Consider the following 19,309-nt stretch of genomic DNA (forward strand, 5'->3'; position numbering starts at 1 on the left):
ATCAAGGTGCAGTCGAGGTCAGGAGGGCATTCTGTGTGGAAGTCGGAAGGTGACGTCTCTGCTTTTTGCGGATGATGATGTCCTTTTGGCACCGTCACATGGTTGCCTTCAGCATTCACTGGAACGATTTGCAGCTGAGTGTGAAGTAGTGGGGATGAGGATCAGCACCTCAAAGTCTGAGTCCATGGTTCTCTCATGGAAAAGGATGGTATGCCCCCTCCAGGTAAGGAGAGAGTTTTTGCCCCAGGAGGAGGAGTTCAAGTATCTTGGGGTCTTGTTCACGAGTGAGGGAAGAAGGGAGTGTGAGATCAGCTGCAGACTGGGAGCAGTGGCAGCAGTAATGCGGTCACTGTACCGGACTGTAGTGGTGAAGGGGGAGCTGAGCCATAAGGCAAAGCTCTCCATTTACCGGTCGATCTATGTCCCTACCCTCACCTATGGTCATCAACTTTGGGTGATGACCGAAAGAATAAGATCGCGGATACAAGCGGCCAAAATGAGTTTTCTCCACAGGGTGTTGGGACTCACTTTCCGTGACAGGGTGAGGAGTTCTGACATCCAGGAGGAACTCAGAGTAGAGCCGCTACTCCTTCACATTGAGAGGAGCCAGTTGAGGTGGTTTGGGCATCTGATAAGGATGCACCCTGGGCGCCTCCCTTTGGAGGTATACCAGGCACGGCCAACTGGGATGAGGCCCCGAGGTCGGCCCAGGACCCACTGGAGGGATTATATCTCACAGTTGCCCTGGGAATGGCTGGGGATCCTCCAGGCTGAGCTGGAAGATTTTGTGGGGGACAGGGGCGGCTGCGCCTCTCTGCTCTCCCTGCTGTCATTGCGACCCTTTTAGGGCAAGCGGGACAGAAGATGGGATGAGAAATTCATTGCTAGTTGTGTCACTGTTATTTCCACAATACACAGTGCTATAAGCACCAAATAATTTTACATAGTGTTCTTGATGTTGCAGAATAACTTATTATTATTATTATTATTATTATTATTATTATTATTATTTTTGGCTTAAAACCCTCTGTCCAAGCTAAACGGGTGCCCATTTTCAGTTTGGCACTGCTGAAGCAAGACATTCCACAGAAATACTGTAGAATTTGGCAGATCATTTCTCCAGGTTGAGTAGAATTAACAGATTTTATAGATTTTCCAAATTATCTTTACTGTAGTGTGTTTCTTTTTTCAGGTACAGCAGTCATAAGTACAGGTACATGTTAACAATAGCACTTTCAAGAAATGCAGAAAATCTTTGCGAGGGGAAAAAAAAAAAAAAAAACTAATCACACTTGTCTAAATAAAGTGCATCATTTACCCAGCTTTCAACACCAGACTCACTAAGTCTCTTTTTCTCTTAGCTGAACTTAAAATCAAATGAAATCAAAACAAAATATTGTCAATTAACTATAGAGAAGACTGGGAAATCAGCTTTAAAAATTAATAATTAATGACAACCTAACAGCCAAACAACTTTTCAGCAGAACTACTACACTGATTTTCAGTGGTTCCAGTCATACCTATTAAATTGTGAACAATTTGTGCAGAAATCCAGTCAGATTGCCCGTTCATTCTTGTCTAAAGCCAGTTATGGCGTTCCCCAAGGTTTAGTGTTGAGTCCATTACTGTTGGCACTTCACACGCTGCCATTGGGGGCGATACTATTCAAAAATATATTTGTTTTCATTCTTATGCTGACTATACTCAGCCTGTGGTTTCAGCAAGCCAAACTAAACTAAATGAGCCTTCACCTGCTCTGTCTTTAGCTAATTGCTTCATCAAATTATAACAGTGGATGACAAAACTTTTGATTTCAAGACAAATACAACAGAAACTTGTGGTTGGTGAGGAGGCTGTAACCTGTGAACAAATCATTTCAGCTCTAAATTGTCAAGCATTAAATTTGCAATTTTCTTCCTGCATTCTAAAATTTGACATTTTATTATTAGGCGTGTTATCATCTGACTCTCATGCTGCTGCATTGACTACATTTTGTTTCCTCCAGTTGAGAAATATCAGTAAAGTGAGGCACTTGAATCCAAAAAAAGATTTGCAAAAGCTGACCCATGACTTTCTCTCAAGCCGAATTGACCAATGTAATATTTTATTAACGGACTGGCCATATTGAACTATATCTAGCCTGCAGCTGATTAAAAATGTTGTTGCTAGGATTTTCACAGGAACCAGGAAAAATGAGCATATAATACTGGTTCTTAAGTTGCTACAGCAGCTTCCAGTTATATTGAGAGCAGATTACAAAATCCTCCTCTTAACATAGAAGGTAGTTAAGGAATTCTTCTTCTGTCTCAGCATTTTAAATCCAGGCTTAAAGATTAAGTTTTTCTTTTGCATATCTGCTGTACAGATGATCTATTCATTATGCACTCTTGTTTTTTAGGCCATCAGAGTAATTACCTTGTTTCCAAATATGTTGTTTGTTGCTACTCTATCTTTTCTGTCTTATATCAATACCTTCCAGCGGCATGGTACACACATACACCGTCTGAAACCACTTGTCCCGAGCGGGGGGTTGTGAACCGGAGCCTAACCTGGCAACACAGGGCACAAGGGACACAGCCAGGATGGGATGTCAGTCCATCATAAGGCACCTCAAGCAGGACTCCAACCCCAGACCCGCGAGAGAGTGGGACCCAGCCAAACTTGCAGCGCCACCGCGCCCCTTCAGTGGCATGGTATAAGGTATAATTTAATCCTTGAGAATTTTGACCAGAAATTATTTGTATACGGGCTACAGCATCCTCACCAACCACAAGAATTTGCTTTAGTTCTATTAAGAGACTTCGTTAAACATTACAACCTTGCTCAGTGCTTTCTGCCACTCTAGTGGGAAGAGGATCTGTATATTTGATCTGAACTGCAAAGAAGTGTCAGTTGTTCATGATGGCTTCATCCAAGTTGCTCAAAATAGTCTTGGACAACAATTATGACAGTAAAATCCAAAATACAGAAATACGAGTAACACTGGTAATAATTGTGCTTTTAAACTGGTACCGAAAGTGGAAAGGTTTCACCACTGTCATATAAATTTATGGAGTTATAAACGTTATAAGCTATTCAAATTATGGAAATGGTAAGAGCATGTATTTTGTCTTTTTTGTAATGTGAATTTACATTTTGAAATGTCAAGACAGCTGAAATATTTTATTTGATATTTATGTATATTTATTCATTTAGTTGATTTCTCCAAAGCAACTTACAGTGTTAAGCTATCTACAATTATTAACCCATTTATACTGCTGGGTAATTTTACAAGAATGAATTCGGGTAAGTATCTTGCTCAAGATACTACAGCAGTAGGTAACGTGGACCTGCAAAATTCGGATCCAAAGGGAACAGCTCAAACCACTATCTTAAACAATCGAAGTGTATTAAGTAAACTATTAGAAGGAAGCATGTTTTAGTGGCAAATTACAAACACAATATTCTTTAAATAAGTAAGGAAGATCCTCTGTATCATACATAATCATAATTCTGCTATGCAATTATAGACATAGTTAACAAAAAATGGTGTATGAAGAGCCTGACCGTATAATTTAAATCTCTATTGTATAAATTGTGTGTACTTACTTTTTTCTGGAGGAGGCAGTGGAATATAAAGATGAACATTCCTTGAAAGGTGTTGAATATTGTGAAGAGATAAGCCATGACCACAGAGGATTCATTGAGAAAAAACAAACCAAATGACCAAGTCAACCCCAGTAGGCAAAGTAATGCAAAAGCACCAATAACCCAGGACCTAAAACACAAAGAAGAAAAGCAGTGTTTGAAAGGTCTCTTTACGCTGTACTTTTTCTTTCCTTTTACCAATAAACAACAGAAATTATTTTTTTTTAAAGTTGTATCAAGAATTACACAAAGACTACAAAAAGGAACATCAAATCGTTGAAAAAATCTTAAAGGTACACTGATCATTCAAAACACACTTATTTATTGCACCACACCATTGCATAAACAAAAAGAGAACAGGAAAACGTATCATTGTTCAAATTTGACCTTTTTAAAGTGTGAATGGGCAGGTGGACTCACTGCTACAAATTATAAGTACAGTATGTCAACACAGGCATAATGACTCAGGCTGCATGTAGAAAAACAGAATAAAATAAAGGACGTTCAACAATTTCAACTGTATGTTGGCCTGCTGCAACCATTACACTACACCATTTCACACAAAATATGCTGGCAACGTGTCTATCTTGGACAGCTAGGGAACTGAAGAGATAGTTAGAAGAGACAGTACATATACAAGGTGGCTGAAGGCCCCAAGGAGCCTTCATACACCTTCTGATATTAGATGTTCAACAGCAAACTGGAATGGCCACAGAAAAGGATGCAAACATATAACACAGGATGGGGGAACCCCTGAAACTGGCAGTTTGTAAGAAATAAACACAAGAGGTAGAATGAAGAAAAGGGTCAAATTACAGGCTGAAAAACAACTGGACTTCTCACTAAGGTTCTTACTTGATAAATGGCTTATTATCTTCATAGCTAGAAAGCATGATAAGCAGGAAAGAGAAAAACAAATTAGACCAGGAGGAACACAAAGTGATTAGTAAGCAACTAAGTCAGAAGATAAACATAGCTCTTAAAATTTAGGAGGGGGAAAAATAAGATACTAATATCAGTCAATAGAAAATAAGTGTATCCTTTGAGATTCTATGCCAGGCTTTATAACAATTATTTTTATTTTGTTAAAAGCGAGAAACACTGGTAATGTTAAATGTAGTCTCCATGATCTTTGATTTGATAAGTTCAGGGTTAAAGCTTACCCAGGCAAATCGGTATTATAGTAGCCATCACAAACACGATAATTACTGGTGTGAATGAAAAGTTTGGAAGAAGACAAACAAGAAACAAGAAAAGAAAGATATGCTACATATTAGCTTTCATTCCATTAAGAGGCACCCTGCAATGAAAGCGCTGTCATTCAGCATCCATTCTGTTGGTTACGAATCTCACCTAGAGTACTAAACAGCAATATTAACAACATGACAAAGAATAGTTAAATATAGCAAGGACGTACACCCAAATTAGCTACAGAACCTAATTTCTTTTTTCTGTACTTGGCGAAGCAAGAGGTGGGCATGCATGGCAAAATATCATAAATAATAAATAAAAACCTTTGAAATCAAAATGTATTTACAATTGTATAAAAAGGCAAAAATAACATACATTTACACTTTCCCATTATCAATAACAAGATTTTTTTTCCACAAAAATGAAGGGTTAGAGTTACTATTGTACAAAGAGCATTTCTCAAAGATTAATTACTTGTTAAGTACAATTTAAAAGTAATAAAAAATAAATTAAAGGAATAGACTATCTGGCAGAGCGGGAACATGTACCCCTTTGCCAAAAACTATATAATTTGCAATAGATAATAACAGAAATTTATTGAATTGAATTATATCAGTTTAATCTCACTTGTGTCACATATAAAAATGTTGAAGGTAATAAATTTTGCAAATTATTGTTGTTGTTATTATTATATTATTATGAAAATAGTGGAAATAAAGAACTTGGTAAAGTGTATCAAGGAGCTAAATTTACCTGTTTTCCTGCAAACTTTGATTAAGATATACCCCAAACAGAAATAATTTGAATATGCAGACAACAAGAACATACTGAAGTAAACCGACACTGTAATAGTGTTTTAAACCCACAACAAACACAAGAAAAATCCATAAAGGATAAAATGTTAAAATTAATTGTTAACCAAACAATCAATTATAGAAAATGAGGTTAAGCCAGGTATATCCAGTGTGCAAACAGGTAGCGAAACCATTGAAAAATTGTACATTAAATCATCTTACTTGATATTTTCCAACCTGCTGGAGTCCGGTTTCAGTGAGGTGGTGTGCTTCACCATTTTGTACATGGTTATGACAAGAAAGATGAGATTTAGCTGTCAAAAATAAAAATAAATTGCAGATATTAGAAATATGTAAATGAAAGAAGTCAAGGAATGAGTGGCTTATTTAATGATTAAAACAGACAGCTTTCAAAGGATATCCCTCTTAGTGCCTGCTGTAATTTACATCTGTTGTGCTTCAAGACTCAGGCGAGCAGACTGGCGCCAAACATATTGCCATTCTATATCAATAAAAGCATGAAAATACATTAAAATTGAATGCAGACCAAAAACGCAGCTCAAGCAAAGCTCTCTGAAAAAAGCACAGTGAAAACAATCGGAGATCAAGATATTGTGCGAAACACATATAAACCCAAGCATGGAAAAGAAAACATTTTGAAGCTATAAAAAGCATTCAGAAATTCACTAAATTCTCTGCACGGAGTGGAAAAATCTGTTCCTTTGGGAACTAAAAAGGATTTGAATCAATTTAGTTTTCTTGTTTTAATACCACATTAAATCTCCAGAAAGTGAGCTGTGGCTCTCAAGTTCATACAAGGTTAGAGCATGCAGCATTTCAGGTCATTTATTTTAGCCCTTAAAATCAATACAGTGATTTGAGATATAAAAAGCTGGATGGTTTAACTGTAACTGCTGGGAGCTGCCTAACAATTTACTCTTGCCTTTTTTTAGACCTAACTCATCAGTTTGACACATTTATAATGATCACAACTGTAAAAGCAGTCACACTTTCAAAAACCTGTAACAATTACTGTATACATATGCTGGCTTAGAGACAAGGTACAACAGGTATGTAGAAGAAACATTCTTGGTACTTGTTTGTTTTATTCTCAAAGGTACACATGGACACTTTATAAAATATTTGTAATTGAACATGTTTCCCTGATGAAAATAAAATCAGTTAAGTATAAATTAAAATCAGTTCAAACCTTTTGTTACTGTTGCCTTAACTAAATATTCAACACTAAGCTTCTATTTTTAAACAGTAACAGCTGTCTGTTTTTTGTTCTTTAACCTTTATATTTATTATTAAGTATTATAGTTATACTATTATTGTATCTTTAAAATAAATCAAATTCTACTGCATATTAAAAAAAAAAAAAAAAAACAATCACAGCAAGCTTAAGAAACAATACTGAAAAGCCTGAATATGTTGCTTTTGGATGACTCAGTCTTACAAAATAACACTATTTTTCAAATATATTGGAGTATACAAAGATTTTAACTTAAGTACTCATTACACAACATTATGTATAAAGTGGCAGTTTGACGAGAGCACAATAAGTATAATAAAGAGAACAATTAGTATTATACTACAACAACAACAATAATAATAATAATAATAATAATAATAATAATACTAATAATAATAATTTATTACATTGCACCCTTGGTTATGAGACTGATAGTCTCAATATAATGATACTTGATCTAAGTAGCAAATTAATCAGTGCTCCATTCCTGTAACCAGTCAATGATATCAGAGAATGATACCAACATGAAAGGAAGAAAAAAACAGCACAGGGTTTTTAGATCATGGGTTACAAAGTTGTCACGTTTTGTTTTAAAGCCATCATTCCAGTTGTACCAGTGCATGAACGGAGTGGGCCAAAATGCATTTTCCACAGCCTGCAGTGGTGACATGGATATGATGAGACAGAAGAACGCAAAACATTACTTTAAAGTAACCTGGCAGAGCAACACATGTTCCTACTCTGTTTTTTTTTTTCTCCTTGGGGCTTTGGTTACCTCAGCAGAACCACCTTGGAGCTGCCCTCTCCTTTATGAAACCCCACCGTTAGCCATGCAGAAGCTGCCACCACCCAGGGACTGGGAGAGAAAGCTTTTGAGCATAGTGCGTGCCCACTGAACTCCAAGTGAACCGGATGAAATATTAAAGGTGCAGATGGAGCTGTCCGGATGAGAGGAACAGCTCACAACATGTCATGATCTGGGCTTGTGTTAAAACATTTCAGGCATACTAATGCCTTCCTGCCAGTCATTATGTCCATGTTTCATTTTCACTGAGCTAATGCCTCCTGTGTCCAGAGTCAGGACAACCAATGCCTTCAAAAAGCTCTAAAGTACTTCACCAAGACTTAAATTCACAACATTTTCAATGAAAATAATTTAATAACAAAAAATTATACTTTTCAAAAGGTATGAAGGCAAGACAAGAGAAAAATCTAAATCTTTACAGCAAGAGAAGCTATGGAGCTATACATACTGGTGTATTATATAAATGTTATAATGCAATGTTGTGTATGTGTATATATAATGTATATGCTACATAAAAACTAGATATACTTATTATCTGCTGTATGAGTTCTATGAAATTTAACCTTGTACTATCAGAAAAGTCCAGAAGAAACCTGGTATGTTATCCAGCGCTGTAACTCTATGACTTATACATCTGTTATTACAATTAGTAAAATTTTAAGTTTTATATTTCTGTATTCAGCAAAAGGGATTCTTTTTACTAGAAGAGTTTAGAAAATGTAGGTTGGTTAGCAAATCAAAAACTGTTTTTTTTTTTTTTTTTTAGTTGTAACAAAGTTATTCATAGTGGAAAACAGTAAATGGCAAAGAAAGATATTAAGACTATCCATAAATTGTCACTGGGTAGTTAATTCATTTGTGAAGGAAGTATAACAACCCTGGATCTCTCAGCTGTAAGCTTTGCTGATTAAGTATGTAATAATAAAGCCATAGCAAGGAAATTTCCTCCAAACATAGAGCGTGTTTCACAATATCTCAACAACAATGCGAGTGGAAACAAAAAACCATAAGCTTATCACATAAACTAGCCAAAAACTAATTAATCAATTGTTATATTATTTCTTATAGAATGTTTAAATTTTAAAAAGTAATGCATATTTTATCTACTAAACATAATTAAAATTATTTATTTATTATTACGTATTATTTTAACTTAAACTTAAAACAGCATTTATTAATTTTTGTTAATTAATTAATTTATTAAAATAGTTAAATGCCTACTACTGTAACAGGTGATCTGGAATAATTTTATTTTTCCGTCATGAACTGCAAAGAGCATAAAATAGCTCAAGCAAAATGACTCACAAAACTCCAAAACATGACTTTTCATTTTCATCAAGAATAACTTAGAGAAAATCTAAGATGACAAATATTAAACCTTGATGTTTGTCAGTTTTAGGAAACAATGCATTTCTTCACAGTAATACTAGCATAACTAACAAATCTTACCGTGATAATAAATGTCACTGGTCCTATGAAGCTCCATATGAAGTGATTGTCAACCCTTAACCAACACCTGAAAGAAATTTTAAAATATTATTTTTCTTGAATTTGGCAATACATAGGATAAGATGGTGTATTTGCGTTTATTTTTATATTTTATAAAATTATTTATTTTGTCTTAAAAGCATAATAGAATCTACTTATTACATATAAGAAAACATATTTTTTAATATCAAAATTCAGTTTAAGTGGTACTTACACATTCTTTGTCCCATAACTACGGTAGTCAACAGCTGCAGACACACCCACAATTATCGCTGGAACAAGGTAGCCAGAAACATAGTAATATTTCTTGCGTGAATATTCACTCTCAAAAACTTCAACCAGCATAAGGTACAGCTGTATGCCCTCCAAACACATCCAGGTAAATGAAGCCAAAAAGAAGAAATGTAAAATTCCAGCTATTATGGAACAGCCAATCTGAAATGGATAATGAAAAAGAAAATGTATTTTATGAATGACAGCAAGATCCAAGGTATAGTTACAAATGTAGCACCTTTTGTAAGTTACATGAAGAAACAGAAATTGACATAAATGAAATCCTTAAAGAAGGTATTATTTTGACATACAGGAATAAAATTTCAAGTTCATCACTAATCCTTACACAATACATTTTACTCTTTTGTCTCCACTCCATTATTCAGATTTGATAATCTTGCATCTTTGTTTAATAAAGGTTACATTTTTCCAAGGTACGTCAATCTCATGGTTACTCTGGTTGCTTGCTTAACAATAAATTAATAAATATTTTGTTGTTCATGAACAAAAATTAAGGGAAAAAACAACTGAGATTAACCATTTAAGCACTTGTCAAAAATTCCTCCGAGGATATCAAGCAATTGAAACTGAACAGGAATTCATGTGATTTTGCTTTGCAACAATGAATGGGCTGTTAAAAGTATGGCCCCGCCCTTGTATCCATATCAGTGGTTCTGACTGACCCCTACCGTGTCCGGAAAACAGCCTGAGAGCAGAGTCACATTGAGTGCATCAATTTGAGATAGATTTTTTATTTTTTTTTTTTTTCCTTCTAGTGAGGAACAGAGGAAACAGATCAGAAAATCAATACCGGAATCTGTGCTTACCCGGGATTCTGTCATATTGATACCAATTAGAAAAATTAACTCAGCAATGAAGAGGTTGATGCATAAGTTTTTGTGGATGGTGTTGCGATCACTCTGCAAGCCCCGGAAAAAGCAGAAAGTGAAGATGCTTATGGCCAAGCAAACCAGAGAGATGATAATTCCCACCCGGGTGATGACAGTTAAGAGCAACTCGTGCACTCCATCTTTGCCCTGAGAAATGAAGGATGTTGTTAATTAATATGCTTATTTGTCTGTAAAAATATATATAAAACAGATGCTACTGTACATCACTGCAGCACATAATGGCGACAATAATACTTAATTAGGGGCACAAGAAATAAATGATTAATGGCTACATTTCATCAAAAATTCATGAGGAAGAACAGTTTTCCGAAATTCATCTGTGTCCATAAAATATCTCACATATTTTAATAATAATTACAATAACAGAAGATGAATCTGTTACTTACAACAATTTCACGGTGAGCCATAAGAATAGCAAAGTTGGTAAGATGGCTGCATGAGCAGGTTGTGTGTGTCTTGTTGGCATCAAGTAGTTTGCAGCCCTGGGTGGACCAATATCCCATCATACTTCTCTCTGAGTAGTTCCAGAAGGAGCAATTTGAATTGAAATAGTGATCCGTCTGAAACATGCAGTTTCAAGGAGGTATTAGTTAGTGTGAAGAACATTTAATGAATGCACTAACGCACATACATTTAATGTCATTAATCTGAGGTCAAGCAGTAAGTGTGCTGTTCTTTGTTCTTTTCATATAAAACTAACAGCCATGACATCATTGATTATGAGTCTGTCTAAATGTTTCACAATGGTTTGACGGCATATCTGTGCGGCTGCACAATCTTTGTGCTAAAAACAGAATGAAGTCAGACTCTCTGGGATCTTTCATGACACCTTTAAAAGATAGAGGATAATTGGTCCTCAAGCAATTTTATCATGCATTGTATAGCTAATCTAAGAGTTAATTTCCCACAATAAAAGAAAATGGCATCATTTACATTCTAATGTTGATTAAACAATCAGTTTTCATTAAGAATTCACTTAAGTTCTAATAACCATTGGTGCAGACTTATTTAATTTTATGTTCAATGACTTAAATAAACTCTTCTGTGACCTAGTCAGGCATTTACAATTCAAATAGAGGGATTCTGTCTGCCTAGCTGTTCTCTCCCACTGGTTTTATGACCTCTCCATTAATTCATCAGGAGGACTCACATCGATGTGCTCCAGGGTAAAAATCACGGGTTCCGTAATAAACACACGACTGGACTCTTTGTTGATTGAGGCTGCAATAATGTGAGAGTTCACAGCGACAGAATGGTTTTGTCTGTTAGCCTCATTGCCAAATTTAATTGTGGCATTTTCTGTGCTGAGGAACTGTCCAAGGTTTTTGTACAGAACAAACACCAACTTTGCAACACCTAAAGGCAACAAAAACAACACATAAGCAGAAATGTTTGAGGTAAATTAAACAACAGCAATTTTGAAAACAATTCTGAAAAAGTCAATTCATGGTGCTGAAAAAACTTGTGTATTGATCAAAGGAGGAAGGAAAAAATGACAAAAGTCATGAACTGCAATAGCACCAGAACTTTAGTATATTACTGGAGTTTTTAGTGGCAGTTGTTAAACCGCAGTGACAAGTGATAACAGTGTACTGTTAGTTTTAAAAAAGCCGAGGTGACAACACTTAAGAAATCCTCACAATTTCCCAGCCTAAATAAGCTTCAACAAAGCGGACAAATATATCCAAGTAGCAGCATACACTTGCTCCTGTGAATTCAGACAATTTTTTTTTTTGTGCTTACCATTTCGGCTGTGGACCTTGACTGTATGGGAAGACAGCTGGAGAGAAATACCACCCTTGCTGGTCTGGGGAAATTTGAAATCCTGCACCTGGCCGTCCGTGCTGAGCACATAAACATCTAAGACTGAATTTTGGCAGGAACCGATGCAGTTAAAAGGTCAGAAAAGAAATATAAGACATTACTGTGGATTCAAGTAACATTACAAATGCAACAAAAACACCTTCGACAACAAAAATAGGACTCAACCTTCCTTTTTCAAATATTTCTAAATGATAAGTTTGCAGTGACTCACGCATTGTTGTTATAATGAAATTTCTGGGTTACAAATGCTCTACAATCTAGCAAAATAACAGACTGTAACAACTGCAAATATCCAGTACATGGATAAAATGAAAATAGTAATGGAGTGTTAAGCTTAATAACATGCCGTGGTGTGTGGCTGGTGTTGAATACATATTAAATTTCAACAGCAGCAGCAACAAGAACAAGTATAATAATAATAATAATAATAATAATAATAATAATAATGCAAAGATTTGCATTTTTTCAGCACAGTAAGTTCAGAAATTAATGCCATCAGAGACATTTTAACATTACTTTTTTAATATGAATTTCTCTGGGAAGAGGATAACAAGTTTTGTAACAAATAATTGTTCATCTATAAAGTATAATATTTTAACAAAATCAACACGTAGCTACCAGAATTTGATGATTTACATTACTCTTTAATTGGTGGAGTTCCAAACAGATTGTTTTTTCAAAGAGCAAAATATCATTTATGGATGATTTTCTTTTTTCCCCTCAAATCAGTGGTTTAAACATTTGTCACCTATTAGTCAAGGCCATAAAATATTAACAGTACTACCTACTGCACTGATACACAGATACTGAAGAGGACACATTTGAGTTGCTGGAACAATAGGGTGACACGTCCATCCTATCCCTCATCATCCATTGCTGTGTTTATATTTGAAATGTAGTTGTATATAACTTAAATCCATAGTGTTTTTCAAATAAAGTGAACAAAATTCACTATTTCACTGGACATGTTTCTTTATGTTATTTATTCAGAATGTAACTACTTACTTATATTCTCTGCAGGTACTTTCACGATTGCAGGCTCCATTAGATTGTCAGCTAGTACAAAGGCTCCCTCCTCCAAGGTATCTAGTAACATTGTCGCGGCATGGGTCTGCTCTGTGGAGTTCATGTCTTGCCAGGATTTTAGGGCTTCAGGTCTCAGTAGATTGTCAACTGTATCCACAATTGCCTGAACCACCAAAACAAAATAAACGTCAGTTTTATTGGTAAACACACAAGTGACTGAATTACAGGAATGGGAAGTGTCCAAACCAATGACAATCACTAAATAATGAATAAACAAATAAAAAGAAACTGATGCACGGATACAAAAAATACACAGATGCACACTTTTACGAAATGCAGAAGTGTAGTTTGAGTTCAGGATCTGTAGCCTAAATAAATACTTGCTGTAAAAAGCTAAGCAACTTGACTTTGCTTTTTTATATGTAAATATTTACTGAATAGATGATTAAACAAGAAAAAATCTGATAAAAAATAAAACGCTGCAGTAAATTTAAATATTGGGAATATCTTAATTACAAATGTTTGCACATATTTTTATTTTTAATTGTAAAATAAAAATAAAATGATTACATGTTAGTTCATCCAATTAGTTTTAAACAAAAAAAATAATATTTAAATAGGTAGAGAGTTTTTTTTTTTTTTTTTAAATATTTTTCTTTATACATTGCTGTATTGATATGGCTATATATGGTATAGACAGAAAAAAAAAACAAATTCAATGAGATAATGCTGAGATTTTTTTTTTTTTTTTGGAAAAAAAGAAATTCATTTGGGGCTAATCAATGGACATATTGCTCTTCTGCTAATGCAAAGATAATGTAACCTTAAATCAAATATGTTCACTACTGCTGATTCTGCAATTTCACCTAAATCCCATCATTTGAGTCATAATGCTTCATTAAACAAATATTACCTTATCTATTGATTGTAAAAAAAAAAAAAAAAAAAAAAAACCTTACATACTATCAAAATACAAAATTTTCAGGTAACACATGGGTAAGCAATATTGAAAGCAAAAATACTAAAATGACTTAACTGCACAGTGAGTCTTGGATTTATTGCTTTAGTCCAATTTAATAGCCACTTGCTATTTAGACAGCATGTGTCTTGAACGTGCAAATACGGAAAGACACTTGAATTTATTTAACTGGTGAGAAAATAGTCAAATGTTCACAACGTAACGACTGTTCCTATTAAATACAGAAAGCAACAAATTGCCCTGCCCTGGTCAGCCTTATTAGTCAAAAAGAACCACAGATCTATGTTTCTAATTCATAGCAGAAATGAAAATCTGTGTTCTGATAAATTAACTTTCTTAATTTGCACTGAAGGTGTCAGAAGATGGTCTGGAATGTATACGTTTTAAAAACTCATTAGAAGAAATAAATCCAGTCCAGGTATTGCTATCCCACTCCAAAGTCCTTTTTGTTGTAAAATTTATTCTTAATCATATTAATAACAAATGAATTGAACAATAATAGTGAGACTTTGGCATTTAATACGTAACGCCTTTTCCTTTATCCTTTATCACCCGTTAAAATCCTATTGCAGCAAAAATCCATACAGACCTCCAGCTAACTTCTGCTACCTTACCCCCTGAACTTTCATTTGTCAATCTCTACAGAAAAAACATCAAGTTAATTTTCAGCAGATGGTAACAGGTAAACCCTACATTAACAGAACTCTGAATGATGGAACAGAATAGAATATTGATGGAATAAGTTGCACAGTTCATTGTACTACATTGTAGCTTTAATATTACTATGCATTTACATTGAATTCTACTCAAACTCTAGACGTTTCTGAAATGTCTCTGAAACATTGAAAAAGGACAGCAACATAAAGAAATTCGAAAACCCCAAGAGTAAATGGTAAGACAAGTGCATCAAATAAAGACATATGCACAATCTTCGCAATGATAATACAGAAAATAAAATCTTACTTCCTTACTTAATCTGTCAATATAGAAAAAAAAAAAATCAGTAGCGGGGACAAAAAACAAAAAGCTTGAAAAGGTTGTAGCTTGGAAAGATTTCCAAGCTATTTGGACTGTACCTCGGCCCATCAGGAGATAGGCACTTTTATTACTGTAGGAACCACAATTATTAATAAAATGCATGAAGCACAGTGAAGGAGAAAGCTACAAGGCAATACGAAGCTACATGCTGCTGAGAAGGGTCAGGCAGGGGGAGCAGAAGAAGGAGAATGACACAGTAGCATAGCTGCGATACCTTCATGTATGCCCTGCAAGTCCTTTCTCGTTTTTGAAGCTTTTTCATTTAAAAAAAAAAAAAAAAAGGAGATCAAACACAAAAATGCACAATTAGCAAATTCAGGGACTACAGCACACTTGTTAAAAGCTTTCACTAGATACTCTTACAGCCTCAACTCCTATCATGTCCTCTCCTCAGACCCATTGCCTCCTGTGAATAACATGCACACCAACAGCAGCTACCCTTCCATCAACAGAAAGATAGCAGACAGAGCCTTTCACCTACACACACCAAAATATGTATCTTCCATGCATTGCAACCTCAGAATGTTGTGTGTCTATATTCAAGAACATAGAATTACATTTTTTATATGAACAAATGCAAAGTCCTGTATTTTTGTACATAAATACATCAAATAAAACCAAAATATTTCTGGTAACTTAATGTTCTTGGTTTTCTTCTGTGGCTTGGGGGGGACCTTAAAGATGATCACGATACACTAAAAAAAACAACATTTCTTCATTTGTGTTGTGAGAACCCCTAAACAATTTAAAAAAAAAAAAAAAAAAATTGCATACATGGGTTATGTGAAAGGCAGAAATAGCAACCTGGGGTCATGGAAAACAAAATACCTTGTTAAAACTCCGGCCTGCAGAGTCCTTCTCACTGGGCCTCAACTCCTGCAGCTGGGCATCCAAGATATCCACCAGCTGCTCCATCAGTCTAACCGATGAACTCACATCACCAGCAAATATTGGCCCTTTGGTGTGTTTGGCCAACTCATTTGCAAGGTTAGCAGCATTTTCACCACTTCTGATCTGAAGTGACACAAATTATCATCACAGTATGATTCTATACTATATCTGCTATTTTATTTTCTCTGTTCAGCATATCCTGTGCTTTCAGAAATATTCACTTGATGCTCCCCTGATGATTTAATTAAAGCAAATAGAAATCCACAGGCTTAGCAACTAGAAATATAACAAAATAATTACTGTTGTTATAATAATAATAATAATAATAATAATAATAATAATAATATAAGAAACAGACAGATTAGTGAAAAAATGTGACAAAATTGTTTTTAAGTAATATACATGCTTTTTCTAGAGAAACTGAGAATGTAAATAATATGAAATTCAAACACATGAAATAGACATTTAGATTTTTTTTTCCCCCAGTTCCACAACACAATGGGTGAGCCATGTCTGGCAGAAACACATCCATCTGTAATACTTTATCTAATAAACTTTAAAAAAAAAAAAAAAAAAAAAAAACATGGGGATCAAAAGGGTAAAAATCAAAAGTTACTGCAAACCTTTTGAGCCACTTGATTCACCCAGTGGGATGTGCAGTTGCTGAGATCAGGGCCCTTTGGGTGCCATGCCCCAGTAGCGAGCACACACAGGTAGGAAGCAGTACCTAGAAGAAGGAGGGGGGTAATTACACACATACCAGGTAAACAGACGTAAACTTTTTTCTTTTTTTTAACTTTACTCAAATAATAGTGTTCATCATTATTAAAAGGATTATCACTATGCCTTACAATTACATTTTCTTTGTTTTATATGTCCATATTTTAACGTAGGAAGATATCAAATTCAATGTGCATAATTAATTACACTATATACATAAACAAAGAGGCTTCCCAAAGCAGACGCTACTCAGAAATCCAAAATGAAAGTGAAAATTAGCAAGCATGCTAAATACCTCTAGTTCCCTTTGGACAAGGTCTCTCTACCAACATGCCTCTCTGAGTTTGGGGCCACAGTATATCCCTTTTTTCCGTGCTCTCACAAAACCTTTCCGGCAAGGGAAATGAATCGGCAGATGGTGGGACTGTGGTTTTGGGGGATTCTGGTGGTGCTTTTGGGCCTCTATTTCCTTCTTTCGGACCAGCTGTGGTGGTGGTGTTCTCTAGGCCCCTCTGTGAAGTTGTGGTTGTGGTCGTTGTGGTTGTTTTAGGGGGTTCAAGTGTAATTGTGGTATCCGAAAAAGTTGGCACTGGAAGGGGGGAAAAAGGTATGCAGGGGGAGTTAGAAGTTTCATAATTCTCCTTCAATATGCTGATACAGTTGTGTTTTTTAAATCTCCCAAGGATGAGGTCCAAGAAGATCTACACTGCAAGGAAAGTATACCAATAAGGTATGGTAAACTGTTGCAATGTACACTGTTGTCAATCCATAATCCAAATTTTACCAACCACCGTCAAACTACATCTTATTCAAGACTCTCAAGCTGCAGTACAGAACACAGTTATTACTCTCAGAGTGGCAATTATTCTTCAGAGGTGTCATAGTTTTAACAATTATATTTAGTGAAAAACAAGGCTTTTTACCTTCTAAATCTTACTTTAAAGAACCAGTTTTCAGATGCTGTTTATATGTAAATGAATGAGCACAAAAGGAGACAAAAGTTAGCTTTGACTGTTAGGTGTCTGCTACACTTTTTTTTTAAAAAAATAGATTTAAATCTGTATTCCAATAAAACAATAAACAGGGCAATCTATTTTTGCAGGCATTCAATTTGCTATAAAACAAATGAGGACAGTAACAACACAGTTAAGTGATGCTTTAAGATTCTGGGATGTTAAAAATACCAATTCCTTGACTAAAATAATGTTACTAAGCCAGTTAAAAAATGTGTCTTCCCATAAAGCATCTTTGTGTCTACACAATATTTCTGAACACTGAGGAAGATGGGATCTTCTTTGACAATGACAGTGGACTTGCTTGTGGAGAATAAAATCTTTCATCATTCTTTAAATAATGCAATACATTGTCTGTGGGGACTGTTTTGTGGTAAAACATGGTTAATTTTTTAATGATCTTAAGAGATGGCTACCTAAATCAGATAAAAATTTGCATGGCAGTAGATCAAGATAACAACAGTATTTTTTTTTTTTTTGTACATGTACAGCTCAGCTGTAAATAATGTGAAACTTTGAAAAGCTAATGATGTCTGGTAAAAACAGATCAATGAGGAAAACAAGATAACTGGACACACAGAGTTTTTTTTGGGGGGGCAGCGGGTTTGGCCGGGCCCCACTCTCTGGTGGGTCTGGGGTTTGAGTCCCACTTGGGGTGCCTTGCGGCGGACTGGTGTCCTGTCCTGGGTGTGTCCCTTCCCTCTCCAGCCTTGCGCCCTGTGTTGCTGGGTTAGGTTCTGGCTCGTTGCGACCTCGCTTGGGACAAGTGGCTTCAGCCAGTGTGTGTGTGTGTGTGTGTGTGTGTGTGTGTGTGTGTGTGTGTGTGTGTGTGAGTGTGAGTTTTGGGACAGCTTTCAAACATAAAATAACAAAAAGCAATTTATGAATTGCATAAAAATGAATAACAAAATAAATAGCCATTTATTCAGAAAAGCAGTTTGCAAGATATAAGTTATAAATTTGAGAAATTACTGAAACACCAGCTGCGAGGACCAGATAAGCTTACTTAACTGTTTCCTATTGTGAACTAGAATGTGAATGTTTTTGAAAACCATACTTTACAGTTTTCTGAGAACTTGAGTAAATGTTAGTAGGACATGTCAGAAGAAAGACACCGCTAGAACAGGAGATTCTAGCAAATGGCAGTCATCGACTATCTATCTTTCAAAGAAACTTTGCTAAGGTTTTCTTAACTGCTACTTTGGTATAGCAAGTATATAAAAATACATTTTATCATCTAATAATATAGAAGACTAGCGAATCTTTCTTAAGAAAAACCTTTTACATCTTTATTATAGTGCATTACCTGAGAGCTGCAAAACACTGCCTGTAGAATCATGCAGAAAAATAGTTTTCATATCACATTATGGATATATATTCCACCGGACTATAACCTTCAGAAGTTTCAGAATATGCAATATTTTGTCTCCATGTCATCTTTGCTCCATTTCTGAATCTACATGTCTTGCTAGCT

The 19,309-nt window shown here is 35.2% G+C and overlaps 1 protein-coding gene across 16 annotated transcripts in view; it reads right to left on the bottom strand.

Annotated features, from left to right (window-relative positions):
- The window catches only part of adgrl2a (adhesion G protein-coupled receptor L2a), a 99,702-nt gene that overhangs the window by 11,491 nt on the left and 68,902 nt on the right, over positions 1 to 19,309 (bottom strand). For 4 of the 16 annotated variants that reach the window (XM_029254883.1, XM_029254876.1, XM_029254882.1 and 1 more), the window contains 13 exons: positions 17,118 to 17,411; positions 16,726 to 16,829; positions 16,040 to 16,225; positions 15,426 to 15,464; positions 13,174 to 13,357; positions 12,088 to 12,210; positions 11,495 to 11,700; positions 10,731 to 10,904; positions 10,261 to 10,470; positions 9,375 to 9,595; positions 9,122 to 9,188; positions 5,835 to 5,926; positions 3,589 to 3,757 (listed from right to left, as the gene is read on the bottom strand). In XM_029254883.1, coding sequence (XP_029110716.1) covers positions 3,589 to 3,757; positions 5,835 to 5,926; positions 9,122 to 9,188; positions 9,375 to 9,595; positions 10,261 to 10,470; positions 10,731 to 10,904; positions 11,495 to 11,700; positions 12,088 to 12,210; positions 13,174 to 13,357; positions 15,426 to 15,464; positions 16,040 to 16,225; positions 16,726 to 16,829; positions 17,118 to 17,411 — 2,069 coding nt within the window. Of the gene's footprint in view, positions 1 to 3,588; positions 3,758 to 4,482; positions 4,510 to 4,790; positions 4,836 to 5,834; positions 5,927 to 9,121; positions 9,189 to 9,374; positions 9,596 to 10,260; positions 10,471 to 10,730; positions 10,905 to 11,494; positions 11,701 to 12,087; positions 12,211 to 13,173; positions 13,358 to 15,425; positions 15,465 to 16,039; positions 16,226 to 16,725; positions 16,830 to 17,117; positions 17,412 to 19,309 lie in introns of all 16 variants that reach the window. The other 12 variants (XM_029254886.1, XM_029254878.1, XM_029254884.1 and 9 more) reach the window with 5 other exon arrangements.

Source organism: Scleropages formosus, chromosome 9 (genome assembly GCF_900964775.1).
Source record: "Scleropages formosus chromosome 9, fSclFor1.1, whole genome shotgun sequence".
Lineage (NCBI taxonomy): Eukaryota > Metazoa > Chordata > Actinopteri > Osteoglossiformes > Osteoglossidae > Scleropages > Scleropages formosus.